The sequence below is a fragment of the Vulpes lagopus genome, chromosome 5 (assembly GCF_018345385.1).
Source record: "Vulpes lagopus strain Blue_001 chromosome 5, ASM1834538v1, whole genome shotgun sequence".
NCBI classification, from domain to species: Eukaryota; Metazoa; Chordata; class Mammalia; order Carnivora; family Canidae; genus Vulpes; species Vulpes lagopus.
The window spans coordinates 67979178-67999104 of NC_054828.1; the positions used below are offsets into that span (position 1 = coordinate 67979178).

General features: G+C 51.4%; 2 protein-coding genes across 4 annotated transcripts in view; one reads left to right on the forward strand and one right to left on the reverse strand.

The window, feature by feature from the left end:
- KIF5A (kinesin family member 5A) overlaps positions 1–3413 on the reverse strand; it is a 32977-nt gene extending 29564 nt beyond the window's left edge. For both annotated transcript variants that reach the window (XM_041757315.1, XM_041757314.1), the window contains exon 1: positions 3096–3413. In XM_041757315.1, coding sequence (XP_041613249.1) covers positions 3096–3224 — 129 coding nt within the window. In that variant the 5' untranslated portion in view covers positions 3225–3413. The remainder of the gene's footprint in view (positions 1–3095) is intronic.
- Positions 3414–5956: 2543 nt separating this feature from the next.
- Positions 5957–19874, forward strand: DCTN2 (dynactin subunit 2). 2 transcript variants are annotated; one of them, XM_041755607.1, is made up of 15 exons: positions 5957–6150; positions 7037–7105; positions 12910–12915; positions 15477–15573; positions 15749–15810; positions 16139–16237; positions 16516–16676; positions 16858–17008; positions 17341–17406; positions 17610–17648; positions 17829–17906; positions 17988–18059; positions 18297–18399; positions 18516–18607; positions 19423–19874. In XM_041755607.1, the coding sequence occupies exons 1-15, from the start codon at positions 6115–6117 to the stop codon at positions 19507–19509; spliced, it is 1218 nt and encodes a 405-aa protein (XP_041611541.1). In that variant the 5' UTR covers positions 5957–6114; the 3' UTR covers positions 19510–19874. The 2 variants fall into 2 exon arrangements, with proteins under 2 accessions (XP_041611541.1, XP_041611542.1); XM_041755608.1 differs by lacking the exon at positions 12910–12915 and having other exon boundaries at positions 5958–6150.
- The last annotated feature ends 53 nt before the right edge of the window (positions 19875–19927 follow it).

A 19927-nucleotide genomic window follows, 5' to 3' on the forward strand; every position in this document is an offset into this window, starting at 1 on the left:
CCTTTCAGCAGTTTTCCATTATATGAGCTGACTGTAGCTAATGGGAGGGCCTAAGATGAGGGGTCCCAGGATGTCCAACCTTTTTAACCCTCAGTAAAGCACTTGGTAGAGGCTGAACTTCTGAGCACCAGGCCTGATTTCCATGGTGACACCCCTGGGGATGGTTGCCATGGTAATGCTGGAGAGACACTGGCCACGATGAACATTACCTCCCCTCTCCATTTCCCCCAAAGGGAGACCTGCTCCCCCTCTTCAGGTATCAAAGGAATCCTGGGCCACCCCAAACAATACTGACTCTAATTGAATGATCCTGCCAGGTCCCAATCTAGCTTTTCCAAATGAGGTATTTGATAGTCCTGAATTTTTGTCTGCTTAAGAACCCACTAACCCATTAGGAGACCTGAGGGAGAAAGAATATGGTGAACACTTGAATGAATGAGGGAGAGAGAATGTACATGTCTTCCGTTACTGTCATCCCTCCCATGCCTGATAGGGAGGCAGCAGCCTAGACAGCAGACACCAGGACACTCTGCCCACCAAGACCAAGGCAGAAAGACACTTAAACGGGTCCAGTAAAAAGTCACACTGGATTCTGAGTGACATAAAGAGCAAAACAAGGTACACAGCACACAGACAGTGACCCAGACACCCATTTAGTATGACTCAGGCCATTAACTTTGGCTAAGCCCCATCCCCCAGATTCCTGGGAGAAGTCAGGGGAGTGGGGGTGGAATAAGGCTGAAAGAGCTGTCTTTCCAGCTTATTCTCCTACCCTTTACAAAGCAGAAAAAGCCCACGAACATTTGAGACTCTGAAGCCCTGAGCTAGCCGCAGTGCTGCAGAGGCAGAGAGGAGAGCCACTGGAGAAAAGAGCAGGAGCTGGGTTTGGAGAGACTATTGTCTCCCTTTTCACTCTTCCCTCACCTTCCTGGAACAGCTTCCTCCATTAATTCCTCAGATGCTGAGCCCCAAAGGGAGCTAGAGGAGGAAAGAGGAGAGGGGAGTACAAGATTTCCTTTCCTCGTTGGGACCCTCAAGGGTTGCCTTAAAATTCCTTCTCCTATAGCCTTCCTCCTCCCAAATGAATAATAATGAATAGGCTGGGAACGAGAGCTCCAAGGACACTGTGTGAGACAAAATGGCCCCCCATAAGCATCTACCTCAGCTGGAGAGATTGACAGGAAGGGCTGGGGCAAATGAAGATACACAGTGAGACAAAGGTGCGGCCCTGCAAATATCAGGCAAAACAGGCAAGGAAGGAGCAGCTGTGGAACTAACATAGAATCTGAATTGGCAGGGGGCCCTGGGCCTCTCTTCAATCTCTCCCCCTCTCCACCTTCTACGGTTGTCTTTCCTGTTTAGCGAATTGGACAGATCAATACCACCACTCCTTCTCCCAACATCACCCCCATGCCACGGGCCCACCACACCAGGATGGCCCGAGAACCTAAAGGAGTTGGGTCAGACTTACCTGAAAGAACTAAACCAAGGAAGCTAGGCTGCAACGTAGAAGCCTTTTGTGGATGTGCTCTCCTGTGACCACCTCCCTCGTGTTTCTCAACCTCCCTGTCTCAGGGGAACCTCAAGCTCCAACTCTCACAGCTAATGTCTGCTGTCCAGACTACTTGGAAAGAAGCCCCCAGAACTGATTGTTTTAGCCTGGCCAGACTGACCAGACTGGAAGGCCTAAGGTCCTTGAGGCAAAGACAGTGGCCCTCTCTATGTGGTGAACACACACATATGTAAGCACACATGCAAGGCAGAAGCACCCATTTAAGTTCAGTGGGTGACAGCTCAGCATGGTGACAGACTGGAGCCCCTGGGGATGGGACACGTAAGCAGGCTCTTCCTAAGGCATGTTTACTCAAAGTCCCATTCTCACTGATTCAGAGGGCCCACGCTCCCTCCCCATCTTTCCTTCATTCCCTTAGTAAGCATGCCTTGTGCCAAGCACCGTGGACCAAAGATATATAAACAGTGCTCCTGACCTTGAGGACAGCCGTCCTATGTGCCCCTCCTTTCTCAAATTGGCTACAGTCTCCTGGCCCAGCACCCCGCAAGCCCTACAGGACTTGACCTCAGATCCTTTCACCCCATAGCCTAACAATCCCTACCAACCTGGGAAAGGAGGGGTAAGGAACTTCCTAGGAATTCCTTTTGGGCCATCGCAGATAAAGGTGGAGAAGAGAAATCTGCGGAGGCAGTGCGTGTGATATAGAGGAAAAGCCAGGAGCTTTGGAGTTACAGGTTTAGGTTCAGATCCATGAATTAATAGGGTGACCTTGAGAAAGTCATTCAACTTCTTTGGGCCTCAATTTCCTCATCTGTAAAATGGAAATATTAATACCTCCTTCAGAGCGCTGTTTTGGGGGACAAATAATACATGCGGAGTAAGAAAACCACAGTAACTATTAGTTCTCCTGCTTAATAAGATCTCCTCCAAGGGCAGAGCTGGCACGATGAGGTAGACAGCCTGCTACTTTTTACGGGATCATTAAGAGAAAGGATGAATAAGACCTCGGGATTCGGTCATTTTTATTTGTTAGGGGGAACTGGGGTGTCTGAAATCCTCTTCCTACTGTACCTGGAGGAGGGAAAGCAGACATTTCCTTAGGACCCCAAAGCCCCCTTCCCTGACTGGGTGTGGCATCGAGGTAGTCCTTTCTCGGCAAACCCATCCGCCCTGCGCCCTCCGCCCCAGTCTAGGCTGCACCTCCTTCAGGGGCTCACGCAGGCCTGGTCCTGGCGCCCGATCTCGTTTGGACCCCCTCCCGCCCAGACCCCGACTGCCCACCTCCCTGCAGCCCGTCCCCTGGCCTCCCCCTCCCTTCCCGGGAGGTGGGGGTAGAGATCTGAGCCAATAACAAAGGGCAGATGCGCTTCCCTCGGGGAGACGGAGAGCAGGAGAAAACCACGGGCCTGGCCTCCGGCAAGGGGGTGCGCGGCCCGGGGCGTCGGGCCCCCGCGGCGAGGAAGCGGCCCCCGCCCGCTCTGCGGAGACGCGGCCGCGCCGGGCCGGCCACACCCAGCGCCCGCGGCAGGGGCGAGGGGGGCCGGGCGCCGCGGGGCCGTCGCCCTCCCGGGCCGACACTCACCCCGATAACGACGCTGTCGTCCCCCTGGAAGATGGGGATGAACTTGTCTCCCCGCAGGATCTCGGCCTGGTTCAGGGGCCGGAACCGGCAGAGCACCTTGATGCTGCACTCGTTGTTGGTCTCCGCCATGGTGGGGCCGGCGGCGGCTGGGCGCTTCGGGCGGCAGGGGCGGCGCCGGGGGGCTCAGCGGAGGCCGAGGCGGAGGGCGGGTGCTCGCCGTCCGGGGCCGGGAGGCAGGCGGGGCGCCCGGGCGAGGGCTGGAGAGCGGGGCCGGCGCGCGGGCTGGTCCTGCGGCGCGGGGCGCGGGCGACCTGGGCGTCTGCTGCCGGGCGCTCCGCCCCCCGCCCGCCTCTCCGCCCCTCGCGCTGCGGCGCCGCGCTGCGGGCCTGGGCGGGGCTTCCTGCGCGGGGCCCCCGCTCGCCGCGCGCCCCGGGCCCCGCCCTCAGCCCCCCGCGCGCCCCGGGCCCCGCCCTCAGCCCCGCGGCCGGCCCGGCCCTCCCTCGGGGCGCCCCCCGGGAACCGAGGGGGCGGCGGTGGGCCCGGCGCCGGCGTCGGGAAGGGCGTCCGCGGCGCTCCCACCCCTTTTACTCCGGGACGCGCCCCGCCCCGTCCCCAGCCTCTCCAGATCGGGAGCACGCTTGGCCTTCCCGGTCCCCAGCCCCCTCACGCCGACTCCCAGCCCACTCAGCTGCCTGCACCCCCGTGGGGGCGGGCGGCCAGCTCCTAGTTTTCAGACAGGAGTGTCCGGGCAGAGGCTCTCCCCCTCCCCTTCTCCGTCCGCAGGTGCGCTCTGTCCCCAGAACACGCAGCAGGTCCCCCCTGTGAAGGAAGACCCCCCCCCCCCCCCGACTGTGGGCTACCAGGGTTCAGAAACACCTGAAATTCTCGTTCCTGCCTCAGAGGTTGGGGCTGGGCTGCAGGTGGGCAGGAGAAGCTTTTGCAGGAGAAAGGAGGTAGCGAACAGTGAAGGGGGGGGCATGGGGCGCCCTGAGACAGAACCGACAGGGCAGACATCTGCATTCAGGTTTCAGACAGGTTTCCTCGCCTATGTGAGTGTGTTTCTTGTGCAGGTTACCACTGGACAGAGTCCCAACACCCCGGCCCCTTTCTCAGGGCTTGCTTTGTTTCTCCCCCTTACCTAGCAAAAACAAAACAAAACAAAAAAAAAAAAAAAAAAAAAAAAACAAGCCTTAGAGATTCTTTGTCCTTCTTCCCCTCCCCTCCGGTCAGACTCCTGCTGCAGCCCCTGGGCAGAACCACCTAGAAGCTGGCCAAATTGATTTTTGCTCCACGTCACAGGCCTCTGCTGGCCAACAGAGAGTTGGACTGCAAGAGTTGAGGCTCCAGGCCAAGGGAAGGAGTGTGGTGATGGGAGAAGGGAGGAGGGGATGGAGGTTCTCCCTAGCAACTGTCTAAGGTCACTTGGACACTGTGAGGTAAGAGTGAGAGGATGGTGACCTGGTCAGACAAGAGCTAACCGCTCAGAACTCAGCTGAGGGCTTCCCCACATCAGGCCTATACCTCTCACCCACCTTGTGTCTTATGGAAATTGAAGGAAATGGGTCCAGTGCAAGAAACTGGATGACAAGCCAGGAGGACTACGTAGAAACAGAGGTAGAGGTCTGGGGAGCAGCCAGGAGAGTATGCATAGAATGACAATGAGTTCCAAACTCAGGAACACAAGCATCTCTCCAGTCACTTGGTCTGGCACTATTTCTAAGTGTTGCAGCATCCTGCAAGCTCAGGAAACATTCTGGAAAACATCCCAAACTCAGGCCCCCAGGGACTCCAGGGTGGTAGCCTTAATGGACTTTCAAAAAACAAACAAACAAACAAAAATGCTTATCTAGAAAAAAAGGGGGAAAAAAAGCTTGTCTACGGAGGGTTGGGGACAAAAACTTTACTGGGTATGCCCCCCCAAAAGAAAACCCACCCACACACAATGCAGTAGGTTTTTCACAAAGCTAGACTTACAAAGTGTCAAAGGACTTTCTTGAGAGTATGTTCTTCCTACTTTTCTAGTAAGAAATGATGGTTAAACAATAGCCTTTCTTTTTCTAATGCACTTAGTTGGCAAAATTAAAAGGTAGCAATGCTATGTCCATCCTCAAAAAGGTTTGCTGTTGTTTTAATTTTATCGAACTGTGAAATTCAGAAGTTTGAAAACTATTAGTGAAGTGCATAAGAGCACAGGGGGTGTTCAGACAGACATACAGCCACCACTTAACTATTTCTGAGCTTGAAATAAGGCTGCCAGGTTTGAAAAACTAAAACAGAATGCCCCGTTAAATTTGAATTTCAGATTAAAAAAAACTAATAGTGTATGTGTGTTAGTTTGTCCCAAATATGGTATGAAGCATACTTACACTAAAGAAAACTAGTAGTTGTTTATCTGAAATTCAAATTTAATTAGGTGCCCTGTATTTTATCTGATAGCTCCAACTCGAGATTACTTAACCTTTAAATTCCTAACATGACTAAGCTTTTACTAAATTTTACTTGCTATTATTGTTTTTGAAGCCCTGTCTGTGCCACGGCATGACAGGATGCGTTATTTTTATCGAGTCATTTAATCTTTGGAAACCCAAATGTATTCAACTGAAAAACAGGAATTATAAAATGTGTTTCAGAGACTTGATGTAAAAGTAAAAGAAAAAAAGTTGTGTTAAATAACTCCCCAAGGTGCGTTATTGTCGTTCTCCGTCCAAGGGGGGAATGGGCCAAGACTACAAATCCCACAATCCTAGGCGGCGTCCCCCGCCATTACCTCACTCCCTGGCCGCGTTCTCGCCAATCCCGGCCTCTCTAGGGGTGTGGTAGCGGGCTGTTCTCGCGACTTTTGCCTTCCCCTTCTCTCTCCTGTGCGACTCCTGTCGCGAGACTTCCTGCTCCTCCGCCTCCTCCGCCGCTCCCTTTGCCGCCGCCTTAGCCCGGGACTCGGACCCAGCCTCTCCCCTACCCGAACACCGGCCCCGGCTCCACCGAGGCCCCGGTCCCCCAACCCCGCCTCGCCGCCGCCATGGCGGACCCCAAATACGCCGACCTTCCCGGCATTGTGAGTACAGGGCCAGCCCCGGCTCCCCAGGGCCGCACCCCGACCTCCGAGGACCCCCGTCAGGCGCTGCCCCGTGACCCCCCGGCCTGCAGCCCGGCCTGGCCCCGGGCCGCCGCCGGCTCCCCGACGGCCCGCAGCACCGTCCGGACTCTTCCCTCCCGACCTGGCCGGTCGCGGAGTGGCTTACCAGGCCCCTTTCCCGGCCCTCGCCGATTTCTCCGCCCAGAAACCGTCTCGGGGCGCTTACCACTTGCGCCCGAGTGTTCCTGCCGTGCGTGTCAGCACCGCCCGTGTCTCCCCAGATCTCCCCCACCCCCACCCGAACACACGTACCAGGCCACTTGGTGTGGCCTCCACGCTGCCGAAGAGGAGGTGACCGCGGCAGCAGCCTTCTTGTGCCGGATAGAGAACTCTGCCCCCATCACCCACCCATCCCCCGCCCGCACCTGCCGGCCTGTTACCCTCCTTTTGGGCTGCCCTGCCTGCATTCTCAAGGGTGGGGGTTGGGCCACAGGACCTTGAGGGCTAAGGTCCTGAGTCACTCTCCACCTGTGTGCCAGGGTAGTGGGATACGGGCCTAAGGCGAAGACAGCCCTCTTCTACCTCGGACGTAATGATTGCCAAGGGTCTGCCCCCAGTCAGATTCAGGGTAACATCTTTGTCATCACTGACACTCACCACTTATCATGAGGTCCCAGTTGTGCCTCCTGTCATCCCCAGCCTTTAAGACATGGGAACTGGCATAGGGTTCACTGGGCAGGGGGAAGACGGACCGAATCCTGGCCGCACAGCCTGCCTTCTCTGTTAGCCTGCTCAGATGGAGTGGGTCACGGGTATTGGTGGATGCGGGGTAGTGAGGTAGGGTGGTCACTGCTTCTGTCTGCAGGCCAGGAACGAGCCAGATGTTTATGAAACCAGCGACCTACCTGAGGATGATCAAGCAGAGTTTGATGCGGTAAGACTATGTGCTGCTTCAGGACTCTTAAGCACCCTGACCTCTGTCCCCCAGGCAGACCCTTTTCCCTTTCCTGGCGAGCCACAGCAATAAGCGGGTATGCCAACCCAGCCTGGGATGTATGTAGGTTGCAGGCTTACAGCCACCAGTGAACAATGCCAGGAAGGAGGGAATTACAATTAACAAGACCTGATCCTTGGGTCTTTTTAAATAAAGTCGAAATATCTCAAAACAGTTTAGTTGGGGCTAGTGATTTAGGCAGGCCCCCGGGTCCTAGGCTACGGTAATGAATCGTGAAGCCTGAACACTTGGAAACTACTTGAGTTTAGGAACTAGACCTTTGATTTCATAAACTGTTTCACTCGAGACATGTTCATTGGTATCCTACCAGGAGCTAGATTTTGAAGTAAAGAGGAATGCTTTTTTACATGAATAGCCAGTATCCGTCGAGCCAAGAGTGAGAAAGTGATGTGGAGATTTTAGAAAGATGAGGGATCTGGTCAGAGTAAAACAAATGTGAGGGAAAACATAGATATTTCCTAGGAGCAAAGGAGATTCCTTAGCACTTTCAGATACAAGAAGAACTCTAAGGAAGAAATTCACTGGGGACTCATTTTAAAACATGAGGGGAGCCGCTTTAGCACTGTTTATTGAATATGTTCGTTCTGTGTTGGTTTTTGTGCAATGCAGAGGAGGAAATGTCCCTGCCTTCCAGGATGCCCCAGGCTCATGGGGGAGTTAGGATACATGCAGGATACGTGGAATAAACAAAATGGAGTGAATGGAAATCAGTATAATAAACATTTGTTTATAAGTGCCAAGGGGAACAAAGTTCCATTAGCATTTTTTTACAAGATGTGTTTTAGGCTTCTATTCCAAAGAGAGCTGGGCTAAGGTCACATTGATGAAGCAGGCTCCGTCTGTGTGTCTGTAAGTCCTGTGGCTATGTCTGTGGGGCTGGTTAGTCCTGAAGAATGCTGGCTGCTGGCTCATAATGTATGGCTTGGCGTACTCACTTATTCCTTATTTGATTTTCCCCATGTGGAAGTGGTTCCTACTTTGTGGGAACACCTTCCCTGTCTCCTCAATGATGTGTTCCTTGTGGCTTCTGTCCTTGCTGGCATGTCAATCTGTCGTCCCCCAAGCTTGAGTATCTGGAGATAATGCAGATGTTGTCATTGCTCAAGGACCTGGTGTACACCTATCACTCCAAGATGTATGTTACTAGGAAGCTGCCTTAACTTCACAGAACAGGAGTATATAAGCTCAGTCCTCTGACCCATTTCAGAGACTGTTCAACTCTGGCCTAGGCTTCTGCCTATAAAGTATCAAGCCTTCATGGTGAGATAATAAATGTAAGTTTTTCCATTTGTCACTGGCTGTGATACAAACGGGCAGCATGACAACAATCCCCATTCCAAAACAAAAAATACATTGTAGTTTTCCTTTTGAAAATATAGGGATATTTCTTAATAAGAAGATGACAGGCATGGAAGCACCTGAATGTGCAACCCTGATTGGCTGTTTCTCCCCACTGAGCCTGAGCAGCCTATTTCAGTAGTACCTAGTGGGGTAACTGATAGGCAGGGGTACTGGAAGTGTTCATTTCATATGCAGCGTATTACCCAGGATGACGGTATAGGAGTGCATAGGAGCTGGGCGGTAAATACAAGAAGAGTCGAGTTGCCTCCATCACCTAAGGCTCAGCTAAATGACTCTTTTTCTCTAGGCAGGAGTGAGTAAGGTGAGGGGACCTTCAGCGTCTTCAGGAAGGGGTGAGGTGCTGAGATGTTTACTGATGTCAGCTAATGTCTCTGGCCTCTGGATGTCCCTGTGGGCCTTAAAAGGGCAGCCTTCGGGAAGTCAGCTGAGTAATGGTTCTGTTACTGCTCTTAATATTGATGTAAATGTACAGCTTGAAGGGAAGTGGGTTGTACTTAGTCCAGAAACCTCATGCCTGTAAGGCCTGGATTCTCACTAGCAGCCAGTCTCTCGCCTGCCTTCCCTAGACCTAGCACAGATGACAATGCACATCACAAGTATTGTGGCTGAACCGTGAGGTTTTCAGTCACCTTCTGACTGGCAACAGAATGTTTTGCCTTAGTTTCCAGCTTATTTTTAACTTTATTAGTTTTTAAAATAGATAATATATGCACATAGAGCAAAAGTCTCTTCCTACCCCTGCCTGCCACCACTCAGCTCCCTTCCTTGGAGAGAACCAATAGGACTAGCTTCTTCTGGTCTCCATATTTTTATTTAAAAGAATAATCAAAGAGTGTTGACCCTCACTGTCTTTTAACCTTCTTCTGATTGCTCCACTGTGGAAAAAAATGAGCTGCTGAAGGAAATAATGTCCTCTAATATCCCTTAAAGATTATAATTGGTAGTTTAAACATAAAAGCATTTCAATTCCCATAGTGGAGAGGATGGGGGAGGAAAATAAAAGGTTTTAGTTTTGTTAAAGATGATCCTGATTTTCCTACTATTCCTTGAAAATAATTTTAGCAGGAAGTAAAGTGTTCTAAAATGAACGGGCCAGACAACTGCATAGGCTGGCCCTTTCCTCTTCAATGTAGGAGAATCTCCCCTCTGCATTTCAGACACTCCTAGGTTGATTTGGGTGATGGGCTTGTTTGGGGACTTCTCTCAAAATGTCTCATCAGGAAAGCTAATACCCAACTGGGATTTCCTCCCTGCTGGGCCCACAGTCTACTTTGGGTCTATGAGGCATTCTGCTACTGGCTTTGAACTGCTGGAGCAAGGAGAGTAAATTTAGAAAAACAACAACAACAACAAAACTCACTAGAAACAGAATATAGTTAGTTTCTCCCTTTATGCCTTATCCATCTTAAATGCCATGTTAAAGGGGGAAAATGACCTAGCCACAGTGACCTATTTTGATGGGGCCCTGGCAGAGGCTGTTCTCCAAAGGGTAGGTACTGCTGGACACTCCACCAGCCTGAGAACATACTGTTTCTCCTCTTTATAGTTTGAGGTATCATAGAGTTTGCTTGATTGTGTTCATTGGACTGTTGGCGCTCTTGAACTTACCTGAGTTTTTCCTAATGCTTCCCCCATCCTCCCTCCTCACCACCTTGCCTGGACACTAGTTTGCACAAGTAAGACCATTCGATGCTTCTTCTCTGCATGTTTTTTTTTTCATCTGCCATCTCGCATGCAATGCTCTGCCACTGTACTATTGTTGTAGCTAATCGTTTTTAAATTCTATCGAGTCCCTAGCTGGGTCCCTAAGGGGCCTGCCGGCCTTGTGTTTAAAAATCATTGATCAAGGTTTAGAAGTACAGCTATGATCCACGAATCATTGTCTTTCCCTTATGAGGTCTGCAGAATAAAACTGTCCAATGGAGGATGGAACAGAAACACGAGGCTAGGAATGCTAGGCCTAAATGAGGCATTTAGGGGCTGGGGTTAGAAGGGGTTGGCTTTCTCCTCCTCAGACTGAAATAAAGTTAAGAAATAACTCTTAGCCATTCTAGACAAGGATGGAGAATAAGGGGGACAGTCACAGTCCTAACTTCTTAGCTGTATGTAGATTATCCCTGGGGAAAACTCATTTTAACATTCCCTGTGCTAAGCCTTTAGATAAAGGTAAATGGGAAGGGGAAGGAGAGTCATATGTAATTTTAAGGTAATAACTTGTGTTATTTGTGCTTTCATTAGTCTCTCTGTTTCTGTACTCCTCCTTTAGAAATGAATGGATGGTCAGCATTATGTTGGTCCATCCTGGACAGTTTTATTCTACAGCACTCTCCAACTTCCTTGTCATCATGGTTCTGAAGTCCCTTTGGCTGCAGTGTTGGCATAGAGCCTGAACAGGCTCAGAGAGCAGCGGTGGCCTCTTTCCCTGTCTGATCTAGAACCTCAGGTCTTGCCCTCTGAGGCACAGCCGTTTAGCCAAACAGCCCTGGGGCATCAGGGGGTCCATTAGTGAGAGGTACTGGGAGTTGTGTACCAGGTAAGCTTGGTACCTGAGATCAGGGCATTTAGAATTTTCTTTTTTTTTTTCTTTTTTTTTTCTTTTTTTTTTTATTTATTTATTTATGATAGTCACAGAGAGAGAGAGAGAGAGGCAGAGACATAGGCAGAGGGAGAAGCAGGATCCATGCACCGGGAGCCTGATGTGGGATTCGATCCCGGGTCTCCAGGATCGCGCCCTGGGCCAAAGGCAAGCGCCAAACCACTGCGCCACCCAGGGATCCCCATTTAGAATTTTCTAATCAAGGTGGTTGGATATACGGATTCTGTGGTGACTGTTAATACTCTAGGTTATAGGAATTATGACTAAAAGCTCATCATCCCACAGTGCACCCATAGGACAGACCTGGAGGTGGTATATACACCTATTTACAAATTAATATACCATTTTTCCTTTTCTTTGATTTTCTGTCCTCCCCCATCCTGCTTGTTCCTTATGATTTGAACTGGAGCTTACAGCTCATTGTTCTTTCTCCTTGAGTTTCTCCCAAGCTGATTTTAGCTTGGGTGGGGGGCAAGTATAAGAAAGGTAGTGTGTGAGTGCCTCCCCTTGTGTGTTTGCATGTGTGCACCTGTGAGCGCTTATACTCACTCTGTGCAGAGACATCCCAGTGTAGACCACAGGGCCTGGATCTGCCTTGACCCTGCATTGAAACAGGAGTCTTGGCTTAGCTGGACCCTGGCATCAGACGGGGGACGGAGAGGTTGAGGTTCAGATGTATCTAGCTGAAATCTCTGGGGCAGGAAGCACTTGTCTTTGTCCCACCGTGCATTTTCATATATACATAACCATTTTCAATCCTCCACGATTTTTATGTGCCCCTCAGTAGAGCTCCCGGAGAGGCGGGCATACAGCTAGATTCCCCCTTCTGGCAGTTTTTTACCGATCTTGCCTAGAAGCGAGAGCCTTACTCTGTGGCTGTACTAAAAGAAGGCTTCTTTGAAATATTCTCACCTTTTCCCCTTGTCCACCCTCTAACCTCTGTGAATCTTGTGAACAGAGGGTGGAAGAAACATTTTCTGCACCTGGGCTGGTAGCTCTGAATCCTGGTACCCTCTGTGCTAGCACATCGTGGCAGAGTTGCTCTGGTTTCCTCGGTGCCGCAGGGGGAGTTACCAGGTAGTCGACATAGATACAAACACACTGGACTATGCAAGGGCCCGAGACTTGCCCTGCCTTTCCTCTGGCTGTAGAGAGTGAGAATGGGTACCTCGAATTTCCTGAAATTCACCGTCTCCTGACGTATTCTGTTCTGCTTAACCTGAAGTCCTGTCGGACCACCCATGTGGTCACCTCATCGTGACCCATTCAACCATCCAAATGTCTGATTCTTCGAGACTAGAGGAGAGACAGCGAGATGTGAACCATGAAGCCCCCTGGAGAATTACGGGCCCTCAGTCAGCTCCATGTCCTTAGAGTCCCCACAGCCTCCGCTTCACTTTCTGCCTTGCCTCCTCCCAACTTTTCTGTTCCATGCCACTAGCTGCAGCATCTCGCCAGTTCTCAGATGGTCTTACATTGCTTCTCACGGCAGAGCTTCATGACATTCTCACCACCAGAGAGGAAAGGGTCCCAAGCTCTTCTTTCTCTCGGGGTGTGTAGTGACTCTAGCTGAAATTTCTTGGCCCCCAAATTTTGCTAGGCTCCCATGGGTCCTATGGTGCAGTGTGTTTGAAGCTATCATATAGTGCATGTGACAATTTGCTAATAACAATTTTGTCTTTTTTTTCCCCTCCCTCACCCCCATTTCCCCTCTCCCTTTCCTTTTAACTCTTTTGATTTTCTCACCTCTGGGGAAAACCACAAGGAGCTGGTAAGAAGCCTGACCTTTCATCTGCTTTTTAATGGGGTGTGCTGTGATGGGCAGTTGTTTCTCTGTCCTTTTGTCTCCACTAAATCTTAATCCCTCTATCCAGCCCCACCCCCAGCTGACAGCCTTCTCCCATCCTACGAATCACTGTAATGACACTGCCCTAGGCCATGCTCCCAGATCTTTGAGGCACTGGCAGAGTGGGTGCCGCTGGAGGACTGAGTCCCTGGGGCCACATCTGTGGAGAGGCTCTAACGGGGGGATGCTGGCATCAGCCAGCTCTCCTGACCCAGGATGTGGTCCTCGGTGGGAATAATGCGATGAAAGCACTGTTCATCCCCGTCACTGTCCAGGACCACTGCAGCCCACGTTCTGTGCATTGTCCCTTTTCTACTCAACCGACCCCCTCCCTATTTAGAAAAGTATGTAGGAAAGTAGGTTCTCATCAGCATAGTGCCCGGCTCATAATGAGGGCTTAACAGATGGGAGCCATGATTAATTTCCTTCCTTGGTCTGTAGACTACACTTCCCATTTGTCTTTTTAAGGGGATTTTTAAAAAATGGATTTCTGCTTCATTGGCCTTGACTGGGGCAATCACGGGGAGGAGTGGCATACTCTTGATTGTGAACTTAAGAGAAGGTGGTGGTCATCTCTCTTGATTGGGAGTCCTTCTCAGACAAGCACTTTGTAGAGGCCAGAGACAATGTAGTTATTTGGCCTATGGGTGCTCTAGCCATCCATTTCGGGGAAGGTTAAAGAGATGATAATTTGGAGCTCAGTTGTCTCTTCGCCCTTGCATATGGGATATTGAGCCCTTTTGTCTTCCCTTAATCTTTAGCTCTTGCCTCTCTGCTCAGCACTTCCCTGAAGGAGAGGTAAAGACCAAAATTGATGTTTTCTCCCTATTTCCTCCCTTCCCTTATTTTTTTTTTAAGATTTTATTTATTTATTCATGAGAGACACGGAGAGAGGCAAAGACATAGGCAGAGGGAGAAGCAGGCTCCCTGTGGGGAACCCGATGCAGGACTCGATCCCAGGACCCTGGGATCACGACCTGAGCTGAAAGTTGACACTCAACCGCTGAGCCACCCAGCTGCCGCTCACACTGATTCTTTGTCTAATAGTAGACCAGAAATGAAGGATGGAGCTTCTGTCTGCTGCTCTTCATGGTGTCTCCAATGTCGTCCTTCACCTCCATTCCTGATACCCACACACAGGCCGAGACCATCGGGTCCTGGCTGCACATTAAAATCAGCTGGGTAGCTTTTCTACCTAGCTGGCCTACCTACGATCCTGGCCCTACCACAGAACAATAATGAAATCAGAATCTACAGATGAGAGCCCAGTCCTTTTTCCCCCCTTCCCCCCTCCTTTTCCCCCTCTTTTTTTTTTACTTTAAATTTTATTTTTACACATTTCATAAGTGACACAGTTGTGCAAGCAGGGTTGAGAACTGTTGTTCTAGTTGAAGGAAAGAAGACTCACTGTCTGCCTCCTGTAGAAGGTGGAGCGGTCATCCCCAAAAGAAAAGGACTCCTGGGTCTCCTTCCACCTCCTTCAGTAATGTAGTGAGAGCTGTTGGACTGCTGACGAGGAAAGGAGACATGTAGTCCGAAGTGCCCAGTCTTGGTGTAGTTACTGGAATCTGAATAGCCAGTCAGTATCTAGTAAGGAGGGAACCTCTTTGCTTCCATTTCTCGAGTAAACTCTCTTTATCACTTTCTTTCCCATGCTCCCTGCTAATGGAATAGCATCAGTGCTTGAGACACCACAGAGGGCTCGGGAAGAAGAGGCAGGTGCTACAGCGTCTCTTCGAGAAGCTGCCAGGCTACGTCCATGTCAGGACTTGGGCGTGGCCCTCACCCATGGGTCTCCTTGGGAAGCATGTAGTGCTTATGCCTATTGCTTTTGAGACGTCCCTTAAAAAAATATTATAGTAATCTCTTGCCTCTTTTCTCTATACCCTGAACTCCCCAGTCTCATGGCATCCTGGACATAGGACTGATGGTCAGGCCCTGTCTCAGACTTCCTTTTGTATCTCAGAGCCGGTGTCTTCCCTACAGCAGCTACTCACCCCTACTCACCCTCAGAGTTAGCAGTTGGACTGTCCGCCACCCTTCCTCTTTCCCCTCAGCAAGGATGGGAGGCCAGCTTCAAGTGTCCTTCCTCAGCAGCAAGGAACTTTACTTTTGGGAGGGGGAGGTTAAAAGAGGTCAGGTTGGTTTCTTGCCCTGAGTGCATGGTGTGTGCCAGATAACTGGGAGGGCCTCACTGGGTGGAGTGTGGGGAGGGGGAGGCTTATGTACAGAGTGGGCGGGGAGGTTATACTACCACTGTTCCTTGAATCAGGGTGTTAATATTTATACAACTGAGACTCCAAATTTACCAGGAAGCTTCCGTTTCCTAGGTTGAGCCTGGGTCAGCAGCTTGGAATGGAGCTGCCCTTCTCTTCCCTTGGGAACGTAGGACCCAGTGTCCTCTAGTGGTTTGGGGATTTTGTGGGGTCAGGGAAGTCTAGGGTGAGAATGAATCTGCCCCTGGGCTGAACTACTTATTCCTGCAGGAGGAGCTGACGAGCACAAGTGTGGAGCACATCATTGTCAATCCCAATGCTGCCTATGACAAGTTCAAAGACAAGAGAGTGGGGACAAAGGGACTTGGTAAGACTGGGCTGGAAACTGGCTGGGGGGAGGCCTATCCCCAGGGCATAGTGACTTTTTCTTTGGGGAAAGGGTCCTTCATGGAGATCTTTCGTGGTAGCCCTGACAGTCACCTGAGACCGTGACTGCCCTGGGCCTAGATCAGGCCCTCAATTCCATCTTCTTTTCTTCGCAGATTTCTCAGATCGTATTGGAAAAACCAAGAGAACAGGATATGAATCTGGAGAATATGAGATGGTTTGTTGTGTGTGTGTGTGTGTGTTCGGAATGGTGCAGTGATCCTAGTTAGGAGGGGCATCAGGGGAACAGTCAGGCTTCTGAGTTTCTCTCTTGTTGGGGGTCCTGAGAAGCCCCACAGGATACAATTGAGGATGCTTAGTCCCCCTCCTGTTTGCCCTGGAGAGTCTCCCAGCCTCCACCTACCTCAGGTTTTTCTATACCAGGGTGTTACGGGTTCTGAGTTGCATAGGATACCCTTACAGCTTAGGCTCAGGGTTTGGATAAATTCTTGAGGAGGCTCCCTGTACGAAGAGGTGGAACTTCACTGTGTGTGCTTGCTCTCTAGCTTGGAGAGGGTCTAGGAGTGAAGGAGACACCCCAGCAAAAGTACCAGCGACTACTGCATGAGGTCCAAGAGCTGACAACTGAAGTTGAGAAAATCAAGGTAACTATAAAATCCCTTCTCCCCATTCTGCTCTGACTTACATAGTGGAGGAGGACCTCACAGCAGGAGGACAAAGATTCCCAAAGCTTCTGGGTAAGGGAGCAGAGGTTCCTAGGTTTGGGATACATAAATCTACACTCGGTGCCATAGGTGGGTAAGAGCCATTCAGTAACTTCCAGCCACAGCCCTTCTTAAAGGTCTTGATCATTTTTTTTTTTTTTTTTTTTGGTCTTGATTCATCCTTGCCACCTTTCATTGTCTACCTCTTTTCACACCAGACAACGGTGAAGGAGTCAGCCACTGAAGAGAAGCTGACCCCAGTAGTTTTGGCTAAGCAGCTGGCAGCCCTGAAGCAGCAGCTGGTTGCTTCCCACCTGGAGAAGCTGCTGGGACCAGATGCAGCTATCAACCTTACTGACCCTGATGGAGCTCTGGCTAAGTGGGTGCCCTACTTTGTTGGGAAATCATTGGTGACTGGGGCATAGGGAGACTCAGCCAGGTACTGGTTAAGGGGAGAGGTAGCCTAGCTATTCCTTAATTTGAGCGTGTGGCAGAAAGGAGAGTGGCTGGGCTGGCCCACATCCTTCAAGTGGGCCTTATTACTTGGTCTCCTGGCCCAGGCGCCTGCTGCTGCAGCTGGAAGCAACAAAAAACAGCAAAGGAACTGGTTCAGGGGGAAAGACCACCGGTGGGACTCCCGTAGATAGTAACCTTGTCACTTACGAACTACATTCTCGGCCTGAACAGGACAAGTTCTCTCAAGCTGCCAAAGTAAGTACGTGTCTAGGTTGGTTGGGGGGCTAGGGTGATGTGGCCCTGAAGACTTTCCTACCTCCCTCCAAGGGATCTGATCTGGGGAGAGGGTGCTGGAAATGCTTCTCATTCCTCTTGATGTCCATCTTCCAGGCTTCCCTCAGCCATCTACTTCCAATTAAGACTTTAAGATTGTGACTAGGGATGAGTTCCAGAGAAAGCAGCCCCTTGGTAGAGTCGGAGAGGAGGGAAGGGAAGGGCAAGCAGACCAGCAAAGAAGAGCAGACTCTCAGTGCCCACTGCAGCGACAGGGAAGCAGATGGCGAATCTCACTTCCTTCCTCGCCCTAGGTTGCAGAACTTGAGAAGCGCCTGACAGAGCTGGAAGCCACTGTACGCTGTGATCAGGACGCTCAGGTCAGGCACTCTCCTCTACTTAGTCTGACCCTCCTCCTTTGTCCCTAACATCCGTAGATTCCACAGAACCCTGGGAAGAGTGGGAAGGGCTTCAGGTATCAGCAGCCCGTGGGTCGCCAGCTAGAACCAGAAAGGATGGGAGGAAAGTGTAATTGTGTGGAGGTAGAAGAACCACTGATTTCTTTCCTCCTCTCCCCCACCAGAATCCCCTTTCAGCAGGTCTACAGGGAGCCTGTCTTATGGTGAGTATAAGAGGAACCCGAGTGTTGGGTTGCAGGAGGGATACGGGGCTTGGGTTTGCATGGAGAACTGGTTTTGGGTCCGTAGCTGCATGTTAGTTACCTCCTGGACTAGTGGGGCCTCTTCCTAGTGAAAAGCGAGCCATTCCCCTTGGTGAAGCTTGTCTCCACCCCTTCCCCCAGGAGACCGTAGAACTGTTGCAAGCAAAGGTGAACGCCCTGGACCTCGCAGTTCTGGACCAAGTGGAGGCTCGGCTACAGGTATCGAATGGAGGGCAGACTGGATTACAGGTAGCTTTAAAGCCCTGGGTGCCCCGTCAGCCTTAAAATCTGTGTTTTCAGAGTGTCCTGGGCAAGGTGAACGAGATTGCCAAGCATAAAGCTTCTGTAGAGGATGCAGATACACAAAGCAAGGTCAGGAGGAGCCCTTTCCCCCATTTTCACACCCTCTCCCCCATCTTCACGCCCTCTCCCACTCCCTGAGTCATTCTGGACGTCCTGCTGGAGTGGGAGAGCTTTGGCCCCAGTGCCGTCTTCATGAGCTCTCAGCAGCTGACACAGGACAGTGCTTCACACGTGCCCCCCTCGCCCCCGTGGTCAGTGTGCACGTCGCTCAGCCATCCCATCGGGCCCCGTCTGTGTCCCCCCTAGGTGCACCAGCTCTATGAAACCATACAGCGCTGGAGCCCCATCGCCTCCACCCTGCCTGAGCTGGTGCAGAGACTTGTCACCATCAAGCAGCTGCATGAGCAAGGTGGGAGGCCAGCTGTCAGGGGAGCCAAGAGGAACTGGAAAGTGGGCAGCTTTTGCTTCTTTCTGTCTTGGCTTGTATTCTAACCTCACCCATGCAGTTCTTGCCTCCTTTTGTAGCCATGCAGTTCGGTCAGCTCCTGACACACTTGGATACCACACAGCAGATGATTGCTAGCTCCCTCAAGGACAACACCGCCCTCCTGACCCAGGTGCGTGGCCCTCTATTGGTCTGCTGCCTCCCTTCTCGGTTCCCAGGTTTGTTTCGGTGGCAGGGGCCTGCTCCGAGTCTCCACTGTTCCAGCAGTCGTGCGATCTCTGACAACTTACTTCATCCATGAACCTTTTAGTATCTGGGGAGCTACACCTGCCCCCGGGCTCGTATGGATTAGGTGAAATTCTGTGGGTGAATTTTTAGTTGAGTGAACTTGTTTTTCCTGGACCGCCTCCCCGTCCCTGTGGAGTCTCAGCTTAGCTTTCCCCTCCTGGGTCCTCATCCAAACGTGCTTATGTCCAGAGCACAGCACTCTGGGAGGAATACAGACTGAACAGCGGGCTCTGGCCTTGTTGTGCCACTGCTCCTGACACACGCTTAACAGTGCCAGCCCCTGGCCCTCAGTTTCTCTTGGAGGCACGGTTTTCAGTGCTGGGGGCAAAGTTACAGTTCAAAGCCCGATACCACAGGACCATCAAGAATGAAAAAAATATACAGAGTATGTTGTACCGCCACAGCAGTCTTCTAAACTTCTGAGCCAGTAAAGCTCTTATTTCAAGAAAATCTTACCTGCTTCTCGTTACATGTCCCGGATCAGAGAATGGTTCTGGGTGAGCCGGGCCTGCTGGTCAGACCCTAAGCTCCACCTGCCGCACCCGAGGGTAGCCTGAGAGCTGCTGCCATCGCCCGCCTGCTCTGGGGCCCGCAAACAATGCCTCCATTCCTTGTCTTCTCTAGGAGCATTTCTTCAGGTCCTCGCCCAAGTCAGTACCTGGGCCTGACCAGGAGTAACCCATCTCTGTGATCTTCTAGGTGCAGACAACCATGCGTGAGAACCTGTCCACAATTGAGGGGAATTTTGCCAATATCGATGAGCGGATGAAGCAGCTGGGAAAGTGAGCACCTTAGGAGATGGAGAACAGGGGTAATCCCTGCCCCTTTGAACTCTGTTAACAGCTTACATAGGGCTCCCCCTTTATTATAACTCTCGAACCCCCATCCCATTTGACACTGGGGTCAAGGGGTTCTTCTTGCATGTGGGGTTTACACCCCTCCTCCGACGAATACAGAGTGGTAGCTGGGGGACTTTAGATGGTGGTCTCCCCTCAGGCCCTGGGGACGTGGGCTCAGCCACAGGGCATCTCCTGTCCAGTACTGCTTTGCCTGGCGTGGGGAAGGACTGGGTCCTGTCCTCCAGCACAGCTCCTGTGGCTGGATGTACTACTGTACAACTGTTTCTGACCATTAAATGCTGTTGTACTCTGTGTGGTCCCTGCTGTGTTTCCTGGGGAAGAGGCAGCACCAAGACGGACCTTCA

Coding starts and splice junctions, on each gene's coding strand:
- DCTN2 (XM_041755607.1), top strand. CDS start 6,115: ATGGCGGACCCCAAATACGCCGACCTTCCCGGCATT. Junction 6,151..7,036: donor ACGCCGACCTTCCCGGCATT/GTGAGTACAGGG, acceptor TTCTGTCTGCAG/GCCAGGAACGAGCCAGATGT. Junction 16,238..16,515: donor CTGAAGTTGAGAAAATCAAG/GTAACTATAAAA, acceptor TTTTCACACCAG/ACAACGGTGAAGGAGTCAGC.